Raw genomic sequence first — 26,395 nt, forward strand, 5'->3', positions numbered from 1 at the left:
CTTGGGTGTCCTGCATTGCAGGCAGATTCTCTACCATCTGGGCCACCAGGGAAGCCTACAGCAGTGCATTTCCTCCAAATCTAGATGTTCTGGGACCTCTGAGGCTGCAAAGCCATTGTTCTCTGATAAGATTCCATTTATTGTGCCATTGAAACTCGAAACAGGATTTCCTTTCATAAACTGATGACCTCCAATTCACCAGTCATAATTTTGATTTAATTATGTTTGATGTGTTAACTTAGACATGGTTTTCTTGTAATGTATCAGCCTTCTTAAGTATAATAGACCTACTTCACCTTTACATCTCTTTTATTCTAGCCCCTGCTTTTATTTTCTAGGTTATCCACCATAAAACCTTTTTCTAAGCCACTGTTAAAGTAACTCTCTTCTTAGTTGGGGTGACTGGCAAGGAACAGATTTAATTTAGGGCATGACAGTCTGAGTTCAGTTTTGGTATAGCATACCAGGTATTCCACAATTAACATTTGCTCATCTGAATGTCCCTGGACGTGGTCCAAACCATTCTTTCCCATGTTAAAAGTGCTACAAAAATAAAATCATGTTTTAGTGCTGAAAACTATTTTTAAGCAGTTAGTGAAAACACTGCTCCCAGATTCATCAACTGAGATCATACCTTAGGAACTAGGATTATTCATTCCCTGATATTTGTATGTCTGTATGATTGAAGCCGCTATTAATCTGCAGGTTTCATACAAGACTCAGCACAGAAGGGGGAGGGGGGTATTGAGACTAGTAACACTGTGACAGATTTTCACAAGGTCAGGACACTCTGACCCTCCCTGCTAGCCCCCATCTGTTCCCATAGTATTCTCCGGCTCACAGTTGACTGCTAAACGCCAACACAAAAACACACTTGGGCTAGTGCCATTTTCAAGGCATAGCTACCTGGAAAGAATGCTGTCAAATTCCTCAGAAGTTTAAAAACTGAGAAATCACTTTTGTATCCCTTGGTACCAAATTTTCAAAAATCCACAGCTATAGCTACTTATGTGCACAAAATCTTAAGTGGAATCACTAATAAAAAATGAAAGAACCTTAGACATGTACGTAGTGGTTTCAGAGTTGTTTCTCGGCATAGGCAGTCCCCATTTTATTAAATGCAGTTTAAGTTTCAGAATAACTTTACGATACATGTATCAACCATGTTATGGATGAACTATAAAGGCTTTAGTGGGCAAGATGGGAAATCCAGACACCACAGGAAACATTTCCCTGAGAGGTGAGGCTTTCCAAGCTGAAGTGGATGACCCTGAGAGGTGAGGCCTTCCAAGCTGAAGTGGATGAGAATACAGCAGTCGTCTCCTCTCTGGTTAAGGTAGGAAACGCTGCTGTGAGCTTGGAAAGGCACCAGTGAAGAAACAATTGCCACGCGTGGAGGTTCTGTGAGGCAGATCCTACTCAGGTCCCCTCGCTCCCCAGGCTAGAAACTTAGTCCAGCCACTTGTTTACAAGCGGGTGTTGAGCATTCCTAGATGCTGACGTGTTGACAGCTCCACAGAAGTCAGGGTTACACTAATTTCTGTTTAGCTTCCTCTCCAGTCCCGGCGACTCCCATCCTGCAGCTGGAGGACTGCTGCACCCACAACAACAGCGCCACGCTGTCCTGGAAACAGCCGCCTCTGTCCACGGTGCCCGCGGAAGGATACATTCTGGAGCTGGATGACGGCAATGGCGGTCAGTTCCGGGTAAGTGGAGAACCTGATGGTTGACGGTTTAATCGCAAAGTCAGACTCTTTGCCACCGCGTGGACTGCAGCCGACCAGGCTCCTCTGTCCATGGCATTTTCCAGGCAAGAACACTGGAGTGGGTTGCCAAACCTACTTCTTAACCAAACTGGTGACGACCAGAGAGGACCCAACTCAAGAGCCTCAGACCCAACCCAGCAGGGCCTTGCACACCCTTCATCTGAGGCCTTCATCCTTGTCCCATCGAAGAAGGATGAAGGAGTCCCGGAATAGAAATTGCCCCTCCCTTCTGAAGAGAAAGTACCTGCAGTCCTGCAAGCTCTGAAGTCAGGCTGCCTGCCTTCCAGCCCCAACCGCGCCCCTAAAGCTGTGGGACTATGCCGATTTCTCACCTCTTTGAGCCTTCAGGTCCTCATTTGTAAGAAGGAGATGATAATGATAACATATGCCTCATGCATTGATGTTAAGAGCCACTTGAATCATTCATATAAAATTCTTAGCATACTGAAGCCCCAGCCGCCAGTCTTCCTTGCATTCCCCCTAAGGAGTTGTCAATTTGAGGCTGTGCTTGGGGCTCAAATTATCTTTACTCATTACATCAGCATAATGTTGCAACATGTACAGCTAAAGAGGGAGGTAAATACCTAACCTATGCTAACGATGCATTATGCTAGTATTTATTTTAAGCTTTTGAAATATCATTCTTCCTCCCTTCCCTGTTTCCTCCCTCTTCCCTCTGTACTATGAGGAAAAATCTGAAAAGTCATGATTTCCCTTCCTGCACTTCGAAACTCTTTTGCTTTGAATGACATCTTTGTGACAGTTCCTGAAGCTATCAGTGGATTATAAACATACCGGAGAGACCACATTCATGTTTCCAAACCTGTTTTTTAAATATAAATCATACTGGTGAATAAAGAGCTCAGTAGGTATAATATACTGAATATATTATATCATATTATATATAATATATTATGCCAGCTTAATAAGGATAGTGCTATATGTGGTGGTGGTGGTTTAGTCGCTCAGTCTTGTCTGACTCCTGTGACCCCAAATACCTGGTTTTAATCTTTGTAGCCCTATTTGCTAATAACTAGCATTCAGTGAGCTGACAGACCCATGCTAAATACAAGGCCCTACGCTAGTCAGTTTGCACATATGACCTTATATAATCTACACACCAGCCTCATAAGATAGGTATTTTTGTCCCAGTTTTACAGAGAAGGAAACTGAAGCTAAAAGAGGTCAGTTCAGAGCCCAGTATTTCACAGGATGAGTCAGATCAGGCGGACCCCAAAGCACCTTCTCTTATCCATCCTGCAACACTTGCCTCCTGAATAACTTAGAACAAAGTATTGTATTAGTCGCTAAGTCATGTCTGACTCTTTGTGACCCCGTGGACTATGGCCTGTTAGGCTCCTCTGTCCATGGAATTCTCCAGGCAAGAGTACTGAAGTGGGTTGCCATTTCCTTCTCCAGGGGATCTTCCCAGCCCCAGGATCAAACCCAGGTCTCCTGCACTGCAGGCAGATTCTCTACTGTCTGAGCCAAGTTTAGAGTTAAATGGTGGCCCGATCTTTTCTGACCCACAGGAAGTATATGTTGGAAAGGAGACCATGTGCACGGTGGATGGTCTTCACTTCAACAGCACATACAATGCTCGCATCAAGGCCTTCAACAAAACAGGAGTCAGCCAGTACAGCAAGACGCTGGTCCTGCAGACGTCCGAGGGTAAGGCCCTTCAGCAGTATCCCTCAGAGCGAGAACTGCGAGGCATCTAGAATGGCTGGCAAGCCCGGAGGTAACCCCACCACTGCCCACATTCACAAGTGTTTCCATGACTTGCCCTGCATTCTGGCACAGAGCCGCTGTTTCTCTCCTGCATTTAGAGAGCTCATGGTGTGTGGACGGGATCAGACCAAAGTGTCCACAGCAGCAGCTCCAATGGCCTGGGCCGGCGGCTTCCTTTGATAACACTCTAAATAAGCTACAGCAGAAGAAGCTGACAAGTGAAGGCCTGAATGTGCCGCGGTGTGTGAGGCGAATGTTACCTAGGCTCTAGGGCAGGCTCCCATTCTCCACGACACAAGTCACTGGCCAGTTTTGCCCAGAGGATTCTAAACTGCTTTGTAGCACTTGCTCGTGTCTGAGGGTGGGGCCAAGGTCTTTTCCAGCTGTGGATTTATCCAACTGAATGTCTTTCCAAGGGGTATGGGGCCCAGGGCTGTGCCAAGAGGGCCTGTTGGCCACTCCTGGTTAACCTTCATGCACCAGGACCAGGCTCCCTGTGGGCACCAGACAGGAGGAGACCAGCACCCTGGCATTACCTGGCCATTCCCACCTCTGCCAGTCCCTCTAGGCTTGGTTAGCCTGCCTGGGCCCTCTGCACAGGTCCATCTCTAGAAAACTTTTGCTTCTTGGCTATACTGTAAATATCTTGGTCATCAGAGGCAAGCCACCCATCTCAGGAGAAGGGGCTTGGATTTGATGGCCAGGTATAACCTCTGAGCCACTTCACATTTTCACTCTAAAAGCAATCATCATACACGAAATTCAACCTATGGTGAGGAATTTGTGGTTGGTGCCAAAGCATTTTCAGACCTTCTGGGTGTCATTTTAATCACAGGAGCCACCCCCGTCCCATGGCATTCTCCATAACTTCCCTCTGCAGAGCTAATTCTGTTGATTTTGTTCACATTCAAAATGTTAGCTGAAAGAACTGTGGTGGCGTTTTCTCCCACTTCCCACAAACCTCAGCATGTGCCGGTCACCCTCTAAAATGGTTCACATGGTTAAAAACAAGCACAACTTAAATCCCACAGCAAGGTTGCAAGGCCCCTAGCTGTGAAAACCACACTTAGGGAGCACTTGTGTGTCTGAGTGATGCTACTCAAAGAGAAGAATTCAATGAAAGGGACAAACCCACGTGACCTACCCTGACTCGGGTTATAGGAATGTGGTAGCTAAGCCTCCTCTGGGACCCTCATTTTGGCAGCTTCTCTCTGGGAGGAGAATTACCAGCTTGAGAGCAATTGCCTTCCCAAAGCTAAGTGCTAAAGCCCTCCAGGAGCCTTCCTAGGTGCCATGCAGAAGGGCCTCACGGGGGATGGCCTGGTTTCCCATGTGTGTATACAGCAGTTTGATTAAAGAGTGAAGTGCATGCCATCAGAGCAGGCAGACAATTTGTAGCAATGTTGTTAATCTTTGTTCACCAGACCTACGGGAAAACTATTTCTATTCATAATGCATCATGGAAATCATACTATTCTGCTAAAATCAGTTACAACATAGCAGCCTGAGCACTTACATCTCTCTTTTCATCCTGCAGGAGGATGTAGTTTCTAAGTTTCGATTAATGTTCATAAGATTATGGTGTCTAATAAATTACAGGATTGGAACTGCGATCCTTGGTACCACAGTCACAGAACTGGGGGTCATTTTCTAAAAGAAACTAACGGAACAAGTCCTCTTCCAACAAAGAAACTGTACTGTAGAAATTAATTTCCTCCATGAATTTTATATATTGTGTACAAATATAAGGTATGTATCTAAATACAAAGAACACCCTATCATCGTGTAGATGTCAGTATTCTCTGTTACTGCACAGAAGTGATTTTCTCATGATGAAATAAAGTTCACACACATACTTTCTCCATAACTTTGGTTTGTTCTATTTGTTTCTCCCTCATTCTAATTCATTACAACAGTAAGACAAGATTTAGAAAGCAAGAAATAACATAACAAATAGCTTGTTAAAAAAGAGAGAGAGAGAGATTTGATCAATCTGTAACCATTGAGAAAAATATAGACCTAAAGAATTATACCTCATTTTTGTTTTTTAGAAATCAATGAGAAAATGCTGTTAACAGAGTTTTGATACATTAAATGAATTTATACTTTATTAACCTCCTTTCCTACCATTCCTGAAAAGGTTCACTTTTGAGGTTTTTTTCTTTGCTGCTATTGTGGGTGGGATGGTTGGTTTGCTTTCTACTTTAACAAAATCTTTTATGTTCTTTTTAGCAAGAATCAACCCCTTTCCAAGGTTCAAAATAAAAAGTCTGTATCACAGAAGGGTACAATTTCATATGTGATAGCAAGTCTAACTTGTATTTTCATGCATTTAGTCCAAGGTTGAAATCACTTGTCACTTTACCCTTTGAACTATCACAAAACCTTCTGCTGACCTAAAGGTAAAACATTATGTGGGGGAGAGCAAAGGTCCACATTGTTTGTTGTGAATTCTTACCTTTCTTTTTTTTTCAAAAGCAAATATATTTGTCTATTTGTTGGGCATTATTTGATAAGTGTCTGCTGTATGCTATGATATGGGTATACAATGTTGAGCAGAGGTCACCCCAGATGTCACGGAGTTCACAGTCTAGGAAGAGAGACAGGCCTGAAATATTGCATATTTACAAATTATGATAAACACTGTGAGAAAAGGAAAAGGGACCATAAGGAAGACATGATTTGTGTAAGAGAATCAGGAAAACAATAAGAATGTGTTACCAAAAGAGATAAGGAAAGGAAAACACATTATTACATGAATTCAAGTCTAGTTAGTTCCCTAAAAGCAAAGCTCTTGGGAATGGACTTAAAACTGCCATGAGAATAAGGCCAGCTGCAGATCTAAACCAAAGTATCCTGACTGAAGAAGAAGCTTAACTGTAGGCAGTTAAGAATTTTAATGAAATTTTAAAATAAGGCCCATAGCCTGGTTTTTTATATATATATATATATATATAAATGATTCATTTAATATCTGTGATGGCTGTGTCACAGTCTCTGAAACCATCTGCAAAAGAGTATTTATTTAAAATATTATATAACAAGGCTCTGTTAATAAAGTCCTCAGGCTTATTCTGTGTCTTGAAGTCTATTGTCCTGCCAAAAAAAATTTAGACATGGGTGAGAATAGGACAGAAAATTTTTGTTTATTTCCCCCTACTTTTCTCCTACCTATCTAAATAGACTGTGTACTTTTTTTCCCCTTTGTTTCAAATCTGGAGAAAAAAATAAAGATAGACCAAAGATAATATTGCTAGCACTCAAATAATTCACTAATACTATTATCTGGCTGGTAAAAGATCTTTCCCTGACTCCCCTCAGCTCTCAGAGCTAGGGAGCCACTTCATGCAGCCTTCTCAGCAGAAAAGAAGCTGCAGCTCACCAATCCTTCAGGAAATTAAAGCACAGAGAGTTGCACCTTCTGTGCAAAAAATACAAACCTTTGCATAAAAAGATCATGCTCCGTGGACACATTCTAAGAATTACTAAAGAATATGAACATTTTAAAGACTCTTGATCTATGTTTGCAAATTGCTTCCAGATTTTACACAAGAAAGGTATGAGCTATTCCATTTTTAATATCACCTTAATTCTAGTATTTAGAGTTTAATTTCAACTAACAAGCAGCTTCTTCTAAAAGTAAAAACATTTCTAAGAGAAAGTTTTTAATTCATATTTTCATAGAAAATATGATTGTCTTACATCTAATAGTGGCATGAAATACAACATACTGAAGGGAAAATGAGTATGATATAAGGGGAAGGAAAGACTTCTCAGAGGGAGAGAGAGAAATCTAAACAGAAGGAATAACTGTATGCAAGGCAAAGACTTCAAAATATGCCTTGAGCTGACTTTGCAAAAGAATCCTCATTCTCTCAAAAACATTAACTGAGCAGTTGATTTCATGATCACAGGTATGCATAGCATGGCCCTGCCCTAGAGTTCATGGGCTCTATACTTCCTCCTCCCTGAATCTCATGGCACCTGGCTCAGAGTGGCAAAAATCTATGGTACCCCCATCTCTCCAGAACCAAGATATCCACCCTACAACATGGGTAGTCATCTTAGAATCAAGATATAAGCAACAATGACCTATGATTGGTAAACAAAAAAAAAAGATACAGAAGCTTTTGTGATGTTCTCACAGCAGAGCCCTTGGTGTCACTTGGCTCTCACTTACTTTTAGTTTACCCACAATTCCATTGAGTTCATTGACCCATTTGCAAAGAGTGCAACAGATTGGAGGCATCACATTAGAGGAGAGAAGAAGAATTTGGTATAAAAGTGAATTGAGGCTATTTGGCAACCTTGACCAAAGAGAGTAACTGGAAAAACTGAAAAATCCAAAAAATCAAAAGCGAATGTTCTTGGTGCATATGCTCAGATTAAGAAAGTCAGAAAGTATGAATGTATTTTAGAATGATTTCCACATTATACATTTAAAAGTCAGTATGTATTCTGGAACTCTTGGTAACAGGGTATTCAAGTATATCTCACAAGGCTTGGTGGAATGTAAGTACTTCCCTCTCCCCTCACCAAATACTATGATAATAAGCCCTACTTCATTTTGTGTAGAGCTTCTAAGAACTTTCTTCATTATCCTTTAAAAGATTCTGTAAAAATGACAGCAATGTGAAAGTCAGCAAATATTTTTAGGGTACTGAAATTCAGTGGAGGAATTGTATAAACGCAATCCATCTTCTGTAAGGGCCTAAGGAAAACATAGATTCTTTTCTGTTTATTCTAAGACCACTATATAGACTTTGTACCTCTGTACCCATCACTAGTGTCTAAACCTCTCTTCTGTTCTCTTGCTGTAGCATTCCAGATTTACCCTATGTTTTAGTTTCTCATTGCTGCTTTAACAAATTACAACAAGGTTAGTAGCTTAAAACAACACAAATTTTTCACCTTACAACTCTAGAGGTCAGAATCTTAAATGGGTTTCACTGGGTTAGAAGTGAAGCATCAGCAGGACTGCATTCCTTGGAAGTGGTTCTAGGGAAGAATCTGTTCTGTTCTTTTTCCAGCTTCTAGAAACCACCTATATTCCTTGACTCATTCTTCTTCCTCCATCTTCAAAGCCAGCAGCATAGCATCTTCCAATCTCTTTCTGACTCTGATCCTCCTGTTTTCCTTTTACAAGGGATCCTTGTGATTAAATCCCTTGGGCCCACCTTGGTTGTCCAGGATAATCTCCCATTTCAAGATCCTTAATTTATTCACATCTGTAAAGTTCCCTTTGCCATATCAGGTGACATAGTCACAGATTCTGGGGATTATGACATGGACATTTTTTTTGGCAGGTCATTATTCTGCCTACCACACTCTGGGAGGAAAATATTATTCTTGTTATTCCCACTCTGCATATGGCAAAATGAAGCCCAGGAGAGGATAAATGATGTGTCAGGCCCAAGCCTTTCAGCTCCAATGCCCAGCGCAGTACATTTTGATGCTGACATTAGAACAGTGCTATTTGCACTCAACCAAAAGGAGGGAAAGAGAGAAAACTATCCTAAGTCTATTTGCTAACTGTCTCAAAACAGCTTGTGGAAGCAGTACTTCACGTATTCATCCAGAAACCCCAGGCAGCAATAGGACTTTTAACACTTTCAAAGAGTCACATTAGAGTTTTGTTCTAAAGAATAATATTCCTACTTTAAGAAAGAGATATGGGAATGGCTGTCATTCCTTAACACACACACATACACACACCTGCCCAGGCTGAGGTTCTCCCCAGCGTGGACATTTTTCAGCTGGCAGTGACCAGTTGCTGCCTGGGAAGGAAAAGGATGTCAGAGCTGCATCTCTGAGGTCCTGGAAGGACCCCACCAAGTGAGATCTGGAACTGGGAGCCCTGCTCAGGTTGAAACCAAAGAGCTACTTATTCACAGAAGCTCTCAGCCCTCCAAGATCTTGACTGTGAGGCCAAGTGGGAAGAATAATCAGTGATCATGAGAGAATCAGGCTCTAGATAAGGCTGTAAATTCCAGCACTGCCCACACACAGGAGCTCAGAGCACAGAGAAAATGTGCTCTCAAGCATCCTCTTTCTTGAACATCCACAGGAGCCACCTGCCCAACACTTTCCAGGATTGTTTTATCTAATGACAACTAAAGGGTTGGGATTCTTAAAATGATATCTTAGAAATTGCTTTCTAAAAAAGGGACATAGAAGAGGTTATTCATGAAGATTAAAATGCCCTTTTCTCCCCCATTAGATTCTCAGCATCACAGTTCCCTTTCAAGTGTGATAGCGCCTTCTCCCACACATCATAGGAAATAACGCAGAGAATAGTCAGTGATGCAGGCAGAATGTAGGCAGAACGTAGGCCCAGCCTGACCCCAGATGCCTTTGTTCACAATCTCTTTGCAGATACTTGATAGTAATCAGGGGCCAGGGTAGCTACTGTACTCTTAAACCTTGTTGCACTAAGACATCCCCCACCCATCCCACAGGAGAAGATGTAACCTTGTGGGAGAAAAAGAACCTCATCTGCTCTCACCCTGCCCATCCCATGTGGCCAGAATCCCAAAGGGTAGAGTGATGTGTTTGCCTTTCAATCTGTATCCACCACAGTCCCAGAACTACTCTATATATAGATAAGAAAGATTCATCCTCAGTATAATGCAGGGTTTGGAGAATAATTAGATCATCTGCACAAAGCTGGGTCACCCCTGAGACCACCAATACATGCCCCATGGCTATAGCATCAACCTTACATTTTATACATTTCCAAGGCACAAAAGAGAGCAATGACCTTACCACCCCCAAAATTGTATCCACCAGGAATTGATCTGCCTGTGTCCTTATCCAATCACCTCACAGCTGGTAGTGTGACTTAAATGAGTTCCTTAATCTTTCTGGACTTCAGGGTTTTGTTTTTGTTTGGGGGGCGCAGAGGGTTGTTTGTCTCTAACACTTTAAACTTAGAACAGATGATCTAAATTCTTTACAATTAATACACCCTGGTTTTCTTCAAAGTTACTGCTGAAAGCTGTTAATTATTTCAGCAAATGCTATAAACAAGTGTAGCCACCTCTTGTATCCTCCAGGTTGGTTCTTAGAGGCTGCCTGTGATACTGAAAATTCAACACTAATAGGAATAGTTAATAAAGGATCAAATAAAGAACAGTATACGGTCCACTGGAGATATTTCCTGTCTGCCTGTGCTTTACTCTCTCTGACTCTGAGCATCAGCCCACCACCTCCCCCCAAAATTGTGTTTACTTAGAAGAATATGCATTTCCAGGACAAATTCTTCAAGGTAGGTAAATCATACCTGAACAAATTTGGGTAGATTTTACAAAATCCAAAGTGAGAGGCATAATGATAGCTTTCAAAGCCCAGAGAAAAAAGAGATTTTGTTCCTTTTAATTTTGACAACATGTATGACATCCCAGGGAATTAACTGATTTTTCATAGGACTGAATTGGATCCAAACCTTATTTTTGCTTCTGGGGAATGCACTTTCTATCTGACCCTCTGGAGAGCAGTTTAGTCCTTTGGAATCTTTTGCACCCAATCTTTTGTATTAACAGTTTCCTTATAAATAATGCCCTGATGTTCTAAATTGGAATGGAGGACTTGGTGACAGAGTGAGCAACTGTCCCAGGGTGGAAAGAGGGTGTTTCATTCCTTCTTTTAAAAGGAGATTTTCAAAACAGATTTGTTTCTCACTTCTCAACTGCAATTAATGCCGCACTTAAGAAAGATTAAAATACCACCTTTCATTGCAAATTATGTACCAGTGGGACATAATTGTGACTTGGGGTGCTTATTAGATCATTTAAGGAAACATCGCCTTCTTTATTCATTTCTTAGTCTCTTTAAATTCCTCCCAAAAAAGCAAATTATTTTACAGCTTCTTTATAATTGAACTGGAACTCATCTTTAATGCTGCTTGTGCAACTCGTAGTGACATATTTTGCCTTATTTTGCTCTGAAATACAACCATTTTGTTGAACTAGTATCCAAAGGCTGCTTAAGTTATGAAGCTTTTCATACCAGACAGGACGATAACTAAGAATTCTACAAGAGCATAAAGGAAGCTGGGTTAATGTACCTGTCAATTTGCTTTTCCTCTTTGAATTCCAAAATTAAGACGTCAAAGACTACACACTTCCAAAGAGTCTACAACGTCCGTAGAAATCTCTAGTGCACTGTACATGTTGAAATCAGTCGAGAAATTCTGTCTTCAAAAGTGTAAAAATCAATAGTATAAGACGGATTTTCTCTAAGTGTTTCCCATTCAGTTACTCAGTTCTAATACAGTGTCTGCTAATGAAAAAATAAATATTCAGTAAGTCAAAAAGAGATACACCACTTAAGTATCCTTTTTTTGCCTCAAGCCCAAAAGTCAGTAAATAATTAGTTTGATCCCCAGTCAATCTTTGCTTTGATAATTCTTGATTGTTTCTTTCAAGCAGGGGCCCCCAACTCCAGAATCAGCCAGTTCCAGGTGGAAAGGGAAAGCAGTCCAGGCAAAGACCAGAGGAGAATGATGCTCATTGACCAAGTTGAGGGAAAGTGTGTCCTGACACATTCCCATTATAAACAGTTTCCCTCTGGGAGAGGGACTGTTCCCTCTCCCAGAGTTACTGATATGCCCAAAATTGCTACACCAGTATTCAGCTGGCATTCTTTTGCTCTTTTGGCTAAACTGCTTTTGCTTACTAAAGCTCTTCAGCAGACAGGATCACTACATGTGATAAAACATAAGAAATTTAAAATATTTAAGGAGCTATTTGTCTTTCTGTAGTTACCAATGTGTTAAAAATTAATAATGACTATCCTGAATATCAGCTATGACCTAAACCATAGCTTCATATCATGTATTCTGAAAAAGACACTGACCCAATTCCTCTTTGTCACGACTAGTAGAATATTAATGGCTGAAAAGTCTTCTCCAGATCTCAGTAGTTGTGCTTTGAGGGAAGGGAAGAAAGTCGGTTTACATCCTTTCTGCATCCCAGGGTATAAAACAGAATACACACCATAGCTGTGTGTATGCTCACTGTGAGTGGTATGATTTGGCTAAACATGGGTGTAGCATTACTGTTCCCAATATTGTCTTATTGTCTTTGGTTCATGTCTTTGAACATGTCCAGAGGGGCATGATAAGGAGAGTAAAGATTTGAGATCCATACCTTAGATGAAAGATTGGAAATCAACTCTATTTATCCCAGAAAAGTGATTATTTTTAAAGGAAACCGTGACTGCTCTTGAATATGGCCTCAGATAGTAATGCTACACTTGAGAAGTAGGGCTCCCAAAGTGGTATATCCAGAACAATGTAAGCAATAACTACAACAGGAGGGGGCTGCCCAGAGGCCATGAGATCCCTAACCTAGACGATTTCAAGGGGAAGCTTAATATTGCTGCTCAGCTGATATCAAGATAAGTGTCTTCCCTCTAAGACTCCTGCACCCTAAGGTATTATCAAGTGGTTTAGGTGACCTATAGGCAACTGACCTAACGTTTGCACCCTGTGCCGAGGGAGAAAGGCACAAACCATCTTGCTGGGATCAAGTGCTCTCTCTCTCTCTCTCTCTCTCTCTCTCTCTCTCTCTCTCGTGCTTCATTTGGACAGTTTTCATGAAGCAGTAGGACATTTTTTTTTAAACTTCTTAGAGAAAATGGGGTAGGAGTACAAGGTAAGAGCCCAGCTGGTAGGGAGTGGGAGACCACAGGTAAGAAAAACTCAGAGCAGAGATGGAATGACTGGGTAACATGGATATTAAGTAAGCTTGCCTGAATAGAGAACATGGCTCAAGACTAAGAGGACTCAAGGAAAACTGGGTCATCAATAATGGTTCACATAAAAGGATAGAAAAACTAACCATTTTAGTGTTCAGTTACTAACCCCGTGAATAACCATAGCTGCCCTCAGCCCCCATCCTGCAGAGTGGTCCCATCACCAACTCTAGGTGCTTCTTCCTGGTGCTGAGAATAGAAGAGGTGAGTATGATGGGGTTGGATTTGCTCCCTGAGTCTGGATATAGTACACGTCTCTTCACTGGTTTTCAGATGATTACTCGGGGGTTCAGTATACTCCAGAATTCATTTCATTATATATGTCCTTTTCCTTAATTATTGGAGCAACAAGTATTCTAAATATAATGAATTAATTGTTATCACCTGGTGAAAAATACATTTCTAAGAAATTTCTTGTTAAAAATATTTTACTGAGATAAATACAGTTGTAAATTCTCCCCCGAAAAGATGCCCATATTAGTTTGTGGTGTTGTGCAATTGTCTTTCAACTTTTTCTGTTAAACTAAAAGACTAATTCTCCTTTGAGATAATTATAAATCATTTCTTAATAAGAAATGGTCACACATGCCGATTTATTCCAACCATATGAAGTTTAGGTAGAAGAAAATTGGAATGTATTATTGGGAACACAATGCCTCAGCTCCATAAATAGCAGTTCCTTTTCTCTGAAAACCTTGTTTGTACTTTCCTTATTAAAGAAAAGAAAAGAAAAATTCCCCCAAGCTAAAAACAGGTAGCCTGAAAAGCTAATTTTAATGTTATAAGTTCAAAAATGAAAATGAGGCTAGGTTAGCAGTATTAAACTGAAACCTGCCAGTGCCCTGCTCTGAGCTTCTCAAATAGGATCCTGTCTGCACACATATGCTACATTGAGCATGCATGGAACAGCATTTTGATAGAATAAGGAAGGATATGTTCAGTACAGAGCAACATGCTAATAGACTCAAACCAGAAAAATATTTCCAGGAACACTTTAGCCACCAAAACAAAATTATTGTTTCAATGAGAAGAAATTTCCTTGGTGTTTTGGAATTAGAATTCTACCATCATGCTCTCTGTATTTCCTGATTTGTTACTATCAAATTGAGTTCTAAGAAGTCCCCAATTGGTAAAACATGTGTCTCTAACTAGATCAATCGACAGCGTACAACCACCTATTGTTTAACAAATGAGAAAGGAATGATTTCAGTAATTTAGAGGTGAGAAACTACCTCTAAATTACTTTAAATTCTAAAACTAGATGAAGCAATTGATATGTCTTACTATGGTATAGTAGCCATCTTCATTCCAGACCTATCTGAAAACAAAGACATTTTTGCCAATAAGGACCAATGTACCTCACCAATGCCCGTGGTCGTTTATTCTTAGAGATCCAGAGATATTCAAGGGCACCCCTCAGGGCTGATCTTAATTCAGAAACAAAGGTAAGGCTCCTTCCCTAGTTACTTGTTCAGCCCACTGTCCTTCTCTGATTTAAAGAGCAAGTCTTGAGTATGCTGGTAGAGACAAACCATCTTGTCCATTTAGAAACAGAAATGTATATATTAAGAGAGAAAAGGGAACATATGGAGCAGCGCAGAGTTAGTAAAAACCATCACCTCCTAAATAGAAACCTTTTCAGAGACCATTGTTGCACAGATAGTAATATCCAGCAGATGTGAAGAGGGTAAAGTATTGATCTCTTGGTCATCAATGGGTAAATTTAAGGTTTCTAGGTTCAACTCTAAAGATATTTAATTAAAAGGAAACTTCCAATACTTTCTGTACCCATAAAAATCAAGGGAAAATGAAGACAATCGTTTGTGATGTTTGAAGTATCCTCTGGTTTGAGTTCTGTCCTGCCAAGAATCCCCTAAACCACATTGGCCTCTACGGGGTGGATGAGGCTTTGTGAAAATGCATTCGTGAGGCAGGTCTTGGGGAAGCGTGCACGGCAGGTGGCAGATTTCTGATCTCTAGTTTGCATTGATCTTACATTTAGACACAGACTCAGAAGAACAGACAGTCCCTTTTCCAGTGCCTTCGGAAAGATTGCCGCTCCGTAGAATGAGTCCTTTCTCCTCCACCCTTAATCTACAACCCAGCTTCCCCGGGAGAGCCTACTTTGATTTCCGATCCTCACCCCACCAGCTGAGCTTGCATTCCTCTTTACAGTCTCTCAATGCACCGGGTGAGCCAAGCTCCTCTGACCTTTCCTCTTGATCTCTGTGCCTTGAAGGCATCTCGGAAATACCTGTTTTGTTCTTGCTGTTCATGTGCGTGCAGAGGGCAGTGAGCTAATCTCTATGTCTGTGGCCTGCTTCCGGTATGAGGAGCATTTGGATGATGGGAGATTTGTGGCATTCATGTTTGTGTGGTGTGAGGATTAACATCGAGCTGTGGTCAGTGTATATAATGGTGTTGAAAAATGATGAGTGAAGTTGTTCTTTTTGCACAAGCTGGTACCCCCACTGTGGGAACCCTGCTCTGTCATCACATGCCATGGCATAGCACGCACAGGTGCTGGCTGAGGGGAGGCTGTGGCCTTAGTCTGGAGGTTTGCAACCCTGCTGTATCCAGGAAACCAGCTGTGTCTGGGAGACTGGATCAGTGCATCCAGCCTGTAGTGGTCTGATTAAACATAGACTCAAGAGATCTTTACTGAAAAAAGTAAAAAACTTGCCAACAGCAGAATGCATCGTGCAAAGCAGGCAAACCAGAGAGCAGAAAGTGAAAGTGTTTTCTGCAAAAGCCTTGCTCACTGGTCAGACAGTGTACTCAAGGCTGACTTTTTCTAAGCAAAGGGAAGGAACAATCACCAGCTAAATCAGAAAGCCTTAATTAGCCTAAGGCCCAAAGATGGGAGTCACTGAGAAGTTAGACCTCCGGAAGTTTCCCACAGCTGAGAGGGTTGTGACAGGGTTTCAGGTTTCAAGTTGGACTAGTGATACTATTCTGTGAACTCTGTCTAGAAAATAGAATCTTAAAATATCTAAGACGCAGACCTATTTGATCTCTTCAGGACTATATTGTAATCAGGGCTACACATGATGCACATTTTACATTTCCAGAGGCTTCTTTTGTTTGTTATTTTATTCTGTTTGCTCATCCCACATCCTGGAATGAAGAAGGCCACAGCATGACAGTGCAAAAAGGATGCAGGGACTTCGAGCTCTCTTTAAAATGACTGTTTTTCTTTGTGCTTTTATGTTTCCTCTTGTTTCTCTGTGCACTATTGGCTTTTAAACATGCTTTGTTATGGAACTCTCTTCACTTGTGTCTAATGTACTGAAATATTGTTATAGTCTTTGTAATGTATATTGTCTCAAGAATAAAATGAAATGTGGGTTTGGGGATATTTGATGGCTGTAATTGACACCATTGTTGTATCGTTGAACCTTAAATGTACGATGGTGTATTTAAAGTAGTGTAAAAAGATTTCAGAAAGCTTGTTTTGAAAAAGATTTGCACAAGGCATGATTCATTTAAAAAAATTTAAAGCCCTATTCACGTTCTACAGATTTATTTCCAAAGCTGGATGAGATAGTTTTAAAACTCCATGTGTTTCATACTCACTAAGTTCTCACCTGTGAATAGGAATTGAGATGATAATTGATAGAAACTAAACAAGTCATCAGCCATTTTTGCAAATGAATTCATCTCAGAGAAAAAGTAACCAAAAGTAAGGTCATAATCTTTACGTTTTAATTCAATCATTAGTCCCTTCTAAGGTGCTTTCTTAATTCTTTCAAAATTCTTTTAATTCAGTGTATTATCCTTCATTTAGTACATAAAGGCCTTACTGAGTTGAAAAAAAAATTAAATGATCCTTTCTAGGAGATATTCTGGTGCTCATCAAAAACACATTTCAGTCACTGACACCACTTTAAATTGTAGTTCACACGCCTTTGAACATTTTAAGACTAGAATGCTTCCTCCACCCTGATGAAGCCTCTCATGGAAGAGGTAAGAGTATCCAAATATTAAGGAAGGGGGAGGTGGGTGCAAGAGTCCCACAGGCGATTCTAATGTATTTCTGAGGTCACTCCACCCCATCAGCCATCATGCCAGCTCCCCTCCCTTAGGTGAAAAGGATGACGTAGTAAAACAATCTAAGAAAGAGAGGAGGTCATTTTTGTTTTTACTACATTTATTTCATGTCATTATTAATAATTACCAGATGTCTTTATTAACATATAGGTTACATCACATATTTAATTCTATAATTATCATTTGACTCAGGCCCAAGTCACAATAAAGGCCTTTTGGCACAACCAGAAGAACATGGAATAGTGATGTAGAATGCAGCTTTATCAAGATTCAGTGATTTCTACACTTCAACTGGATGAATTCGTCTCATTTTCTTCTGAATATGAAAACTTTAATGGAAAAGTTTAAACTTAGAATACGATAAAAATTTAAGCTATACAGTTTAGAAACAATTGGAAGAGACTTTATTAAATTAAAAAAAAAAAAAAGATCTACTATTCATTTTGAAAGAGAAGAGAAGCAGTTTTTACTCCAGCAAGTAAACTAACATAAAAAGGGCTTTGGTTTTTCATGAATCAGGCCTCTGGTGACTATTCAGCTGGTGCTTTTTACGTGTATACAAATAATCTTTATTGAGTTGGTTGTTGTTTCATAGCTTTGATGTGTAGTATCTCTTTATAGGATGCAATTTTGAGACACAATCTACATCTTACTCTCAATTAGGCAAGTATACCTATTGTAATTGTTATCTTTTACTTATGTGCTTGGTATGCTCCATTCCCTTCACAAAATAAACGGTAGCAGCTTATTCTATGTCAATAAAATTGTTGAATTGTCATTCAGATCCCATTATAGCAATTTCTCTCATACTTAGAAAAAATGAAAAAGATGCCTGTCTTTTTAAATTTTGTACTTCAAAGAAGATTACTTTTCCCTCAGATTTCTTGTACAACAATGCACGCACTCATTATAAGCAGAAAACTTGTGGGCAAAAGGTACTAATCAGTCCAATGGTTGTAGTGTACACAGTTTTAAACTTAGCCCTTTTTTGGTGTTAGTCTATCAAAAGAGACATGTATTCTTATCAGTATCAATTTTGCCTCCTATTTCTCTCTCCCATGCCTTTCACTTGGAATGACAACAGTTGACATTAAAAAGCTGTTGGCAGGTATGGAATAACCTTATTCTGTTACCAATAGCAAAGACCAAAATGCATGTGAGGTGGTTCACAGGTTTGATAAATCAGTGATTCCGTCTGTCCAGAGGAGGTTCTTGGTAGGTGGGATTTAGAACCCGGGCACAGCACTGTATACAAAGACATCATTCCATCTGCACCTAATCGCCAATACTTTTTACATGTTTTAAAAATAACACACACACTGTATTTGTGGTGAAGGAAGCAACCAGTCTTACATCCAAGTCTCAATCACTTGTGAGAACTAGTTTCTGTTGCTGATAGCTCCAAAGCTTCTGAGTTTTCACTAACACTGAGGAAATCTTCAAAACAACTACAATGAGCACTTCTGTGGAAGGCGTATTTCCGTGTTTCACTGAGTGTGTTTTATCCCTCCTCCATCTAGGACTCTAGTTACTAGCCTTCCCGTCTCAGGGTTACACAGGCATCTTAGTGCATCCCTCTTCCCTTATGTCTCTGGTGTACTGCTCTGCCAGTCACTGGGTGAAGGGACTTGATGCCACTCCACTCCCGGATCACCTGGTTGGGAGTGCAGTCTGAGCCAGGTAAACCCTGCAGGATTGGTCGTGTGTCATCCGTCTGTTTCTGGGTGCAGAGAGCCCCAGGTTCCAGGACATGCCCCCTGTCTGCTCACTCATGGCCCCTTCTGGCTCTGGACACTTCCTTCCCACATGGAAGCATGAAAATGGGACAAAACACTCCTCTCCTGCCCAGGAGTAAATTACAGTGTGAACTTGTTGGGTCCGTCTTAGTAACCAACCACCCTCCCCTCTGTTGTCCCCAGTGGCCTGGTTTGCTTTCGACCCTGGCTCGGCACACTCTGATATCATCTTCTCCAATGACAACCTGACTGTGACCTGCAGTAGCTACGATGACCGCGTGGTTCTGGGGAAGACCGGTTTCTCCAAGGGCGTCCACTACTGGGAGCTGACAGTGGATCGCTATGACAACCACCCCGACCCCGCCTTCGGTGTGGCTCGCATCGATGTGATGAAGGATGTGATGTTAGGAAAGGACGACAAAGCCTGGGCAATGTATGTGGACAATAACCGGAGCTGGTTCATGCACAACAACTCGCACACCAACAGGTACCCTGCAGCCCCCCGCAAGCAAGCCTTCTTCATGTTGGCTTCTGGTCCAGAACAATAGCCCAAGTTCAGAGACCTATTAAATAGACAACATGAAGGAAGTTGGGCAGGCCATCTTTATTAAGCAGGGCTTCTACTACTCTTAGCCAAGTCCATCCTGGTGTTTTGCTTTTTGCATAATGATAGGGACATGAGCACTTTCTTAGACCCCTCATTGCTGTAGTCCACTTAGGGCTGCAAACTAAGAATCCTCATGAATATCTATTATAGAAAAACATTCCAGGATTCTAAAACACAGTCTTACAACTTACCAGAAAAGCACTTGTGTACAAGATACTCAGTTTTTCTGAACATCAGTTTCTAAATCCACCAATTAGGAAAATCATATTTTTCCATGCAGAAATGTTCCCATGATTAAATGAAACAGGCAAAAATACCTCCCATTAGAGCATCTGAAAATAGAAGCCACTGTTCTTCTTATCATTATTACTAGTACCCCAGTTAAGTGATATTGAGCACTTTAATTTAAACTAAATCTTATGGGTTTTTTTAAATTTATGATATATTTAAATCTTACGGATGCCAGTTTGGATAGTTTTATAGTTGAAGAACCCTTTTATTATTATATGGATTCAGAGCACCCAGTTTGCTGGGGAAAGAGAACACAGGAATTGTTTTTGGTTTTCCTTTACCACCAAAATCTAGACAATTATAATTTAACTCATACTATAATATTTTCTCTAGACTTCCTTTTTCATTTGGTTTGTGTTTTCTTCCTCCTCAAGTGTATTTTTCACAAATTTCCTAGGTAGAGAAGTGTCTTTTAGGAACATGGTCCACCTTATTCTCAAATACATCCCCAAGCTACATTCTTATTGGTGTCTGGAATGGGGGTGTGGGGAACTACAGCTATATTCAGTCAGAGGGAAAGTGAGTCGTGCAGTGGTAGGCAGTGGGCTCCACTGTCTCAGCTTTTTCTGTGTGTTCATCACTGCCTCCCTTCTAGCCAGTAGGCCTCCTAGGCCCTCCACTTCCTCTTCCCTTGGATAGTTTCTCTACATCTGCATTCAGTCGTGCTTGGTCCACTGTCCCTTGAAATGAACACGTTGCTGGCCAAACTCATGGCCTTCTCTGCCCACCAAAGCCGGATGAAAAATACAGAGACAGAGTTTGGAGGAAATAGAATGGTGGCTTCAAATTCTCAGCCAGTGGAAAGGGGAACACAGTAGGCTCATGCTTTCCCCACCATGGGGAGTCTAGGGGCTTCTATAAGATAGGGAACAAAGGTGTTAGGATCTAGATTTCTTCCTCTTGTGTTGTTTCAAAGGCAGTCATCCTGGCTGGTGTCAGTAACCCAGCACCTGAGGCTGGCAGTTCCATGGCTCTGTGGCCCTCTTTCTGATGTGTAACTACAACGGGAAGGGTGTTACAAGGGTAAACACCAGATAGGGGATGTATCTAGCATAGAGTCAAAGGAAAATAGGTGTGAAGTGTAGCTCCTGCAGAGTTAGGGGGCAAAAGAAGCAAACTTAGTTACAGAGTTCAGTTCAGTTCAGTCACTCAGTCATGTCTGACTCTTTGTAACCTCATGAATCGCAGCACACCAGGCCTCCCTGTCCATCACCACCTCCCAGAGTTCACCCAAAGCCATGTCCACCGAGTCAGTGATGCCATCCAGCCATCTCATCCTCTGTCATCCCGTTCTCCTCCTGCCCCCAATCCCTCCCAGTATCAGACTCTTTTCCAATGAGTCAACTCTTCTCATGAGATCGCCAAAGTACTCGAGTTTCAGCTTTAGCATCATTCCTTCCAAAGAACACCCAGGGCTGATCTCCTTTAGAATGGCCTAGTTGGATCTCCTTGCAGTCCAAGGGACTCTCAAGAGTCTTCTCCAACACCACAGTTCAAAAGCATCAATTCTTCGGTGCTCACCTTTCTTCACAGTCTAACTTTCACATCCATACATGATCACAGGAAAAACCATAGCCTTGACTAGATGGACCTTTGTTGGCAAAGTAATGTCTCTGCTTTTAGGAGCAGTTAAAGTGAAAAAAAAGCTAGAACTGTTCAGGCCTGCTCACTGTTATCTTTATCTTCCTGGTTCTCAGGAACAGGAAAGAAAAAGACTCACTCCTCATTTTTTCCCTTTTCACTTGCAGCACACACATGCCATTCCAGCCTGGTCACAAATCCTACCTGCTATGTGTATAGAAGCTGTTACCTTCAGGGATTCACATTTGAGGGACCCTCTGTCGCCAGCTCCCTGATGCCATCACCCATGTACCCCACTTACTTTTCCCTTTCAACTTCTTTATTTTGGAATGAAGGGGTAATAACACAACTGCCATACTATGCAGAGAAACAGTTTCTTAAAGCAGAACACGTCCCCTTGCATGTAAACTGCATGTCACCAGGGCCATCATTGCTGAAACTGAGAAACTGCCAAGACACCATTGAAACCCCGGTGTTTTTAATGACTGTGCACAATCTGTGTTCTGCATCCCAAGGGGAAAAGAAAAACACTCTCACAGGTCTGTGAGGCTGAAGTTCAGTACTGCTAGATCTCAGTGAGGAGGAAAAGGACAGATCTGATTGTCTAGACTTAATAGCTTTTTATGAAACCATCAGTTAAAGCATAAGACACAATTTGTTTCCAATGACAATCACTCCAGCTCCTAAAGTACAATTATTTCACCTTACAGAGAGGAGATTCCTCTTCTTCAATGTTGCCATTTTATGGAGAGCCTCCAGCTTCTCAATTCAATTTCAGTATGCCCCAAATTCCCATCTTTCTGGAATGAGTTTTGCTGATTGATGAATAGCATGAGGCCCCAAATCTAATTTTTCATGCATGTGTTCTAGGTTCAGTTTAAGTGCCTCTTTACTTTGACTTTCTTTTCTTTTTTTTTTTTAGTTTTTTATTTTTTTAATTTTAATGTGTTCCCAAACATGAACCCCCCTCCCACCTTCCTCCCCATAACATCTCTGGGGGTCATCCCCATGCACCAGCCCCAAGCATGCTGTATCCTGCGTCAGACATAGACTGGCGATTCAATTCTTACATGATAGTATACATGTTAGAATGCCATTCTCCCAAATCATCCACCCTCTCCCTCTCCCTCTGAGTCCAAAAGTCCGTTATACACATCTGTGTCTTTTTTCCTGTCTTGCATACAGGGTCATCATTGCCATCTTTCTAAATTCCATATATATGTGTTAATATACCATATTGGTGTTTTTCTTTCTGGCTTACTTCACTCTGTATGATCGGCTCCAGTTTCATCCATCTCATCAGAACTGATTCAAATGAATTCTTTTTAACGGCTGAGTAATACTCCATTGTGTATATGTACCACAGCTTTCTTATCCATTCATCTGCTGATGGACATCTAGGTTGTTTCCATGTCCTGGCTATTATAAACAGTGCTGCGATGAACATTGGGGTACATGTGTCTCTTTCAATTCTGGTTTCCTCAGTGTGTATGCCCAGCAGTGGGATTGCTGGGTCATAAGGTAGTTCTATTTGCAATTTTTTAAGGAATCTCCACACTGTTCTCCATAGTGGCTGTACTAGTTTGCATTCCCACCAACAGTGTAGGAGGGTTCCCTTTTCTCCACACCCTCTCCAGCATTTATTGCTTGCAGATTTTTGGATCGCAGCCATTCTGATTGGTGTGAAGTGGTACCTCATTGTGGTTTTGATTTGCATTTCTCTGATAATGAGTGATGTTGAGCATCTTTTCATGTCTTTGTTAGCCATCCGTATGTCTTCTTTGGAGAAATGTCTATTTCGTTCTTTGGCCCATTTTTTGATTGGGTCGTTTATTTTTCTGGAATAGAGCTGCAGGAGTTGCTTGTATATTTTTGAGATTAGTTGTTTGTCAGTTGCTTCATTTGCTATTATTTTCTCCCATTCAGAAGGCTGTCTTTTCACCTTGCTTATATTTTCCTTTGTTGTGCAGAAGCTTTTAATTTTAATTAGATCCCATTTGTTTATTTTTGCTTTCATTTCCAGAATTCTGGGAGGTGGATCATAGAGGATCCTGCTGTTATTTATGTCTGAGAGTATTTTGCCTATGTTCTCCTCTAGGAGTTTTATAGTTTCTGGTCTTACATTTAGATCTTTAATCCATTTTGAGTTTATTTTTGTGTGTGGTGTTAGAAAGTGATCTAGTTTCATTCTTTTACAAGTGGTTGACCAGTTTTCCCAGCACCACTTGTTAAAGAGATTGTCTTTACTCCATTGTATATTCTTGCCTCCTTTGTCAAAGATAAGGTGTCCATATGTGTGTGGATTTATCTCTGGGCTTTCTATTTTGTTCCATTTATCTATATGTCTGTCTTTGTGCCAGGACCATACTGTCTTGATGACTGTGGCTTTGTAGTAGAGCCTGAAGTCAGGCAAGTTGATTCCTCCAGTTCCATTCTTCTTTCTCAAGATTGCTTTGGCTATTCGAGGTTTTTTGTATTTCCATACAAATCTTGAAATTATTTGTTCTAGTTCTGTGAAAAAGATGGCTGGTAGCTTGATAGGGATTGCATTGAATTTGTAAATTGCTTTGGGTAGTATACTCATTTTCACTATATTGATTCTTCCGATCCATGAACATGGTATATTTCTCCATCTATTAGTGTCCTCTTTGATTTCTTTCATCAGTGTTTTATAGTTTTCTATATATAGGTCTTTAGTTTCTTTAGGTAGATATATTCGTAAGTATTTTATTCTTTTCGTTGCAATGGTGAATGGAATTGTTTCCTTAATTTCTTTTTCTACTTTCTCATTATTAGTGTATAGGAATGCAAGGGATTTCTGTGTGTTGATTTTATATCCTGCAACTTTACTATATTCATTGATGAGCTCTAGTAATTTTCTGGCGGAGTCTTTAGGGTTTTCCATGTAGAGGATCATGTCATCTGAAAACAATAAGAGTTTTACTTCTTCTTTTCCAATTTGGATTCCTTTTATTTCTTTTTCTGCTCTGATTGCTGTGGCCAAAACTTCCAGAACTATGTTGAATAGTAGCAGTGAAAGTGGGCACCCTTGTCTTGTTCCTGACTTTAGGGGAAATGCTTTCAATTTTTCACCATTGAGGATAATGTTTGCTGTGGGTTTGTCATATATAGCTTTTATTATGTTGAGGTATGTTCCTTCTATTCCTGCTTTCTGGAGAGTTTTTATCATAAATGGATGTTGAATTTTGTCAAAGGCCTTCTCTGCATCTATTGAGATAATCATATGGTTTTTATTTTTCAATTTGTTAATGTGGTGAATTACATTGATTGATTTGCGGATATTGAAGAATCCTTGCATCCCTGGGATAAAGCCCACTTGGTCATGGTGTATGATCTTTTTAATGTGTTGTTGGATTCTGATTGCTAGAATTTTGTTGAGGATTTTTGCATCTATGTTCATCAGTGATATTGGCCTGTAGTTTTCTTTTTTTGTGACATCTTTGTCAGGTTTTGGTATTAGGGTGATGGTGGCCTCATAGAATGAGTTTGGAAGTTGACCTTCCTCTGCAATTTTCTGGAAGAGTTTGAGTAGGATAGGTGTTAGCTCTTCTCGAAATTTTTGGTAGAATTCAGCTGTGAAGCCGTCTGGACCTGGGCTTTTGTTTGCTGGAAGATTTCTGATTACAGTTTCAATTTCTGTGCTTGTGATGGGTCTGTTAAGATTTTCTATTTCTTCCTGGTTCAGTTTTGGAAAATTGTACTTTTCTAAGAATTTGTCCATTTCTTCCACGTTGTCCATTTTATTGGCATACAACTGCTAATAGTAGTCTCTTATGATCCTTTGTATTTCTGTGTTGTCTGTTGTGATCTCTCCATTTTCATTTCTAATTTTATTGATTTGATTTTTCTCTCTTTGCTTCTTGATGAGTCTGGCTAATGGTTTGTCAATTTTATTTATCCTTTCAAAGAACCAGCTTTTGGCTTTGTTGATTTTTGCTATGGTCTCTTTTGTTTCTTTTGCATTTATTTCTGCCCTAATTTTTAAGATTTCTTTCCTTCTACTAACTCTGGGGTTCTCCAATTCTTCCTTTTCTAGTTGCTTTAGTTGTAGAGTTAGGTTATTTATTTGACTTTTTTCTTGTTTCTTGAGGTATGCCTGTATTGCTATGAACTTTCCTCTTAGCACTGCTTTTACAGTGTCCCACAGGTTTTGGGTTGTTGTGTTTTCATTTTCATTAGTTTCTATGCATATTTTGATTTCTTTTTTGATTTCTTCTGTGATTTGTTGGTTATTCAGAAGTGTGTTGTTCAACCTCCATATGTTGGAATTTTTAATAGTTTTTCTCCTGTAATTGAGATCTAATCTTAATGCATTATGGTCAGAAAAGATCTGATAAAATAGACTTTAAAACAAAGCCTGTGAAAAGAGACAAAGAAGGCCACTACATAATGATCAAAGGATCAATCCAAGAAGAAGATATAACAATTATAAATATATATGCACCCAATATAGGAGCACCACGATATGTAAGACAAATGCTAACAAGTATGAAAGGGGAAATCAACAATAACACAATAACAGTGGGAGACTTTAATACCCCACTCACACCTATGGACAGATCAACTAAACAGAAAATTAACAAAGAAACGCAAACTTTAAATGATACATTAGATCAGTTAGACCTAATTGATATCTATAGGACATTTCACCCCAAAACAATGAATTTCACCTTTTTTTCAAGTGCTCATGGAACTTTCTCCAGGATAGATCACATCCTGGGCCATAAATCTATACTTTGACTTTCAAATTAAATCGTTTTGGATTGAATGACGCTTAATTCACAACTTGAGACACAGCTTGAGGCAAAGTTCTGATAGCCTAAAGGCTACTTTTTGTTCCTGGCCTTTGATGCTTG

The 26,395-nt window shown here is 40.4% G+C and overlaps 1 protein-coding gene across 20 annotated transcripts in view; it reads left to right on the plus strand.

Moving 5' to 3' along the window:
- TRIM9 (tripartite motif containing 9) overlaps positions 1-26,395 on the plus strand; it is a 122,983-nt gene that overhangs the window by 93,490 nt on the left and 3,098 nt on the right. For 2 of the 20 annotated variants that reach the window (XM_068963613.1, XM_068963622.1), the window contains 6 exons: positions 1,549-1,706; positions 3,299-3,437; positions 15,256-15,444; positions 17,925-17,966; positions 18,388-18,411; positions 19,223-19,526. In XM_068963613.1, coding sequence (XP_068819714.1) covers positions 1,549-1,706; positions 3,299-3,437; positions 15,256-15,444; positions 17,925-17,966; positions 18,388-18,411; positions 19,223-19,526 — 856 coding nt within the window. Of the gene's footprint in view, positions 1-1,548; positions 1,707-3,298; positions 3,488-15,255; positions 15,445-17,924; positions 17,967-18,387; positions 18,412-19,222; positions 19,527-26,395 lie in introns of those variants that run through there. The other 18 variants (XM_068963624.1, XM_068963625.1, XM_068963628.1 and 15 more) reach the window with 15 other exon arrangements.

This window comes from Capricornis sumatraensis, chromosome 2 (genome assembly GCF_032405125.1).
Source record: "Capricornis sumatraensis isolate serow.1 chromosome 2, serow.2, whole genome shotgun sequence".
In the NCBI taxonomy this organism is placed as follows: domain Eukaryota; kingdom Metazoa; phylum Chordata; class Mammalia; order Artiodactyla; family Bovidae; genus Capricornis; species Capricornis sumatraensis.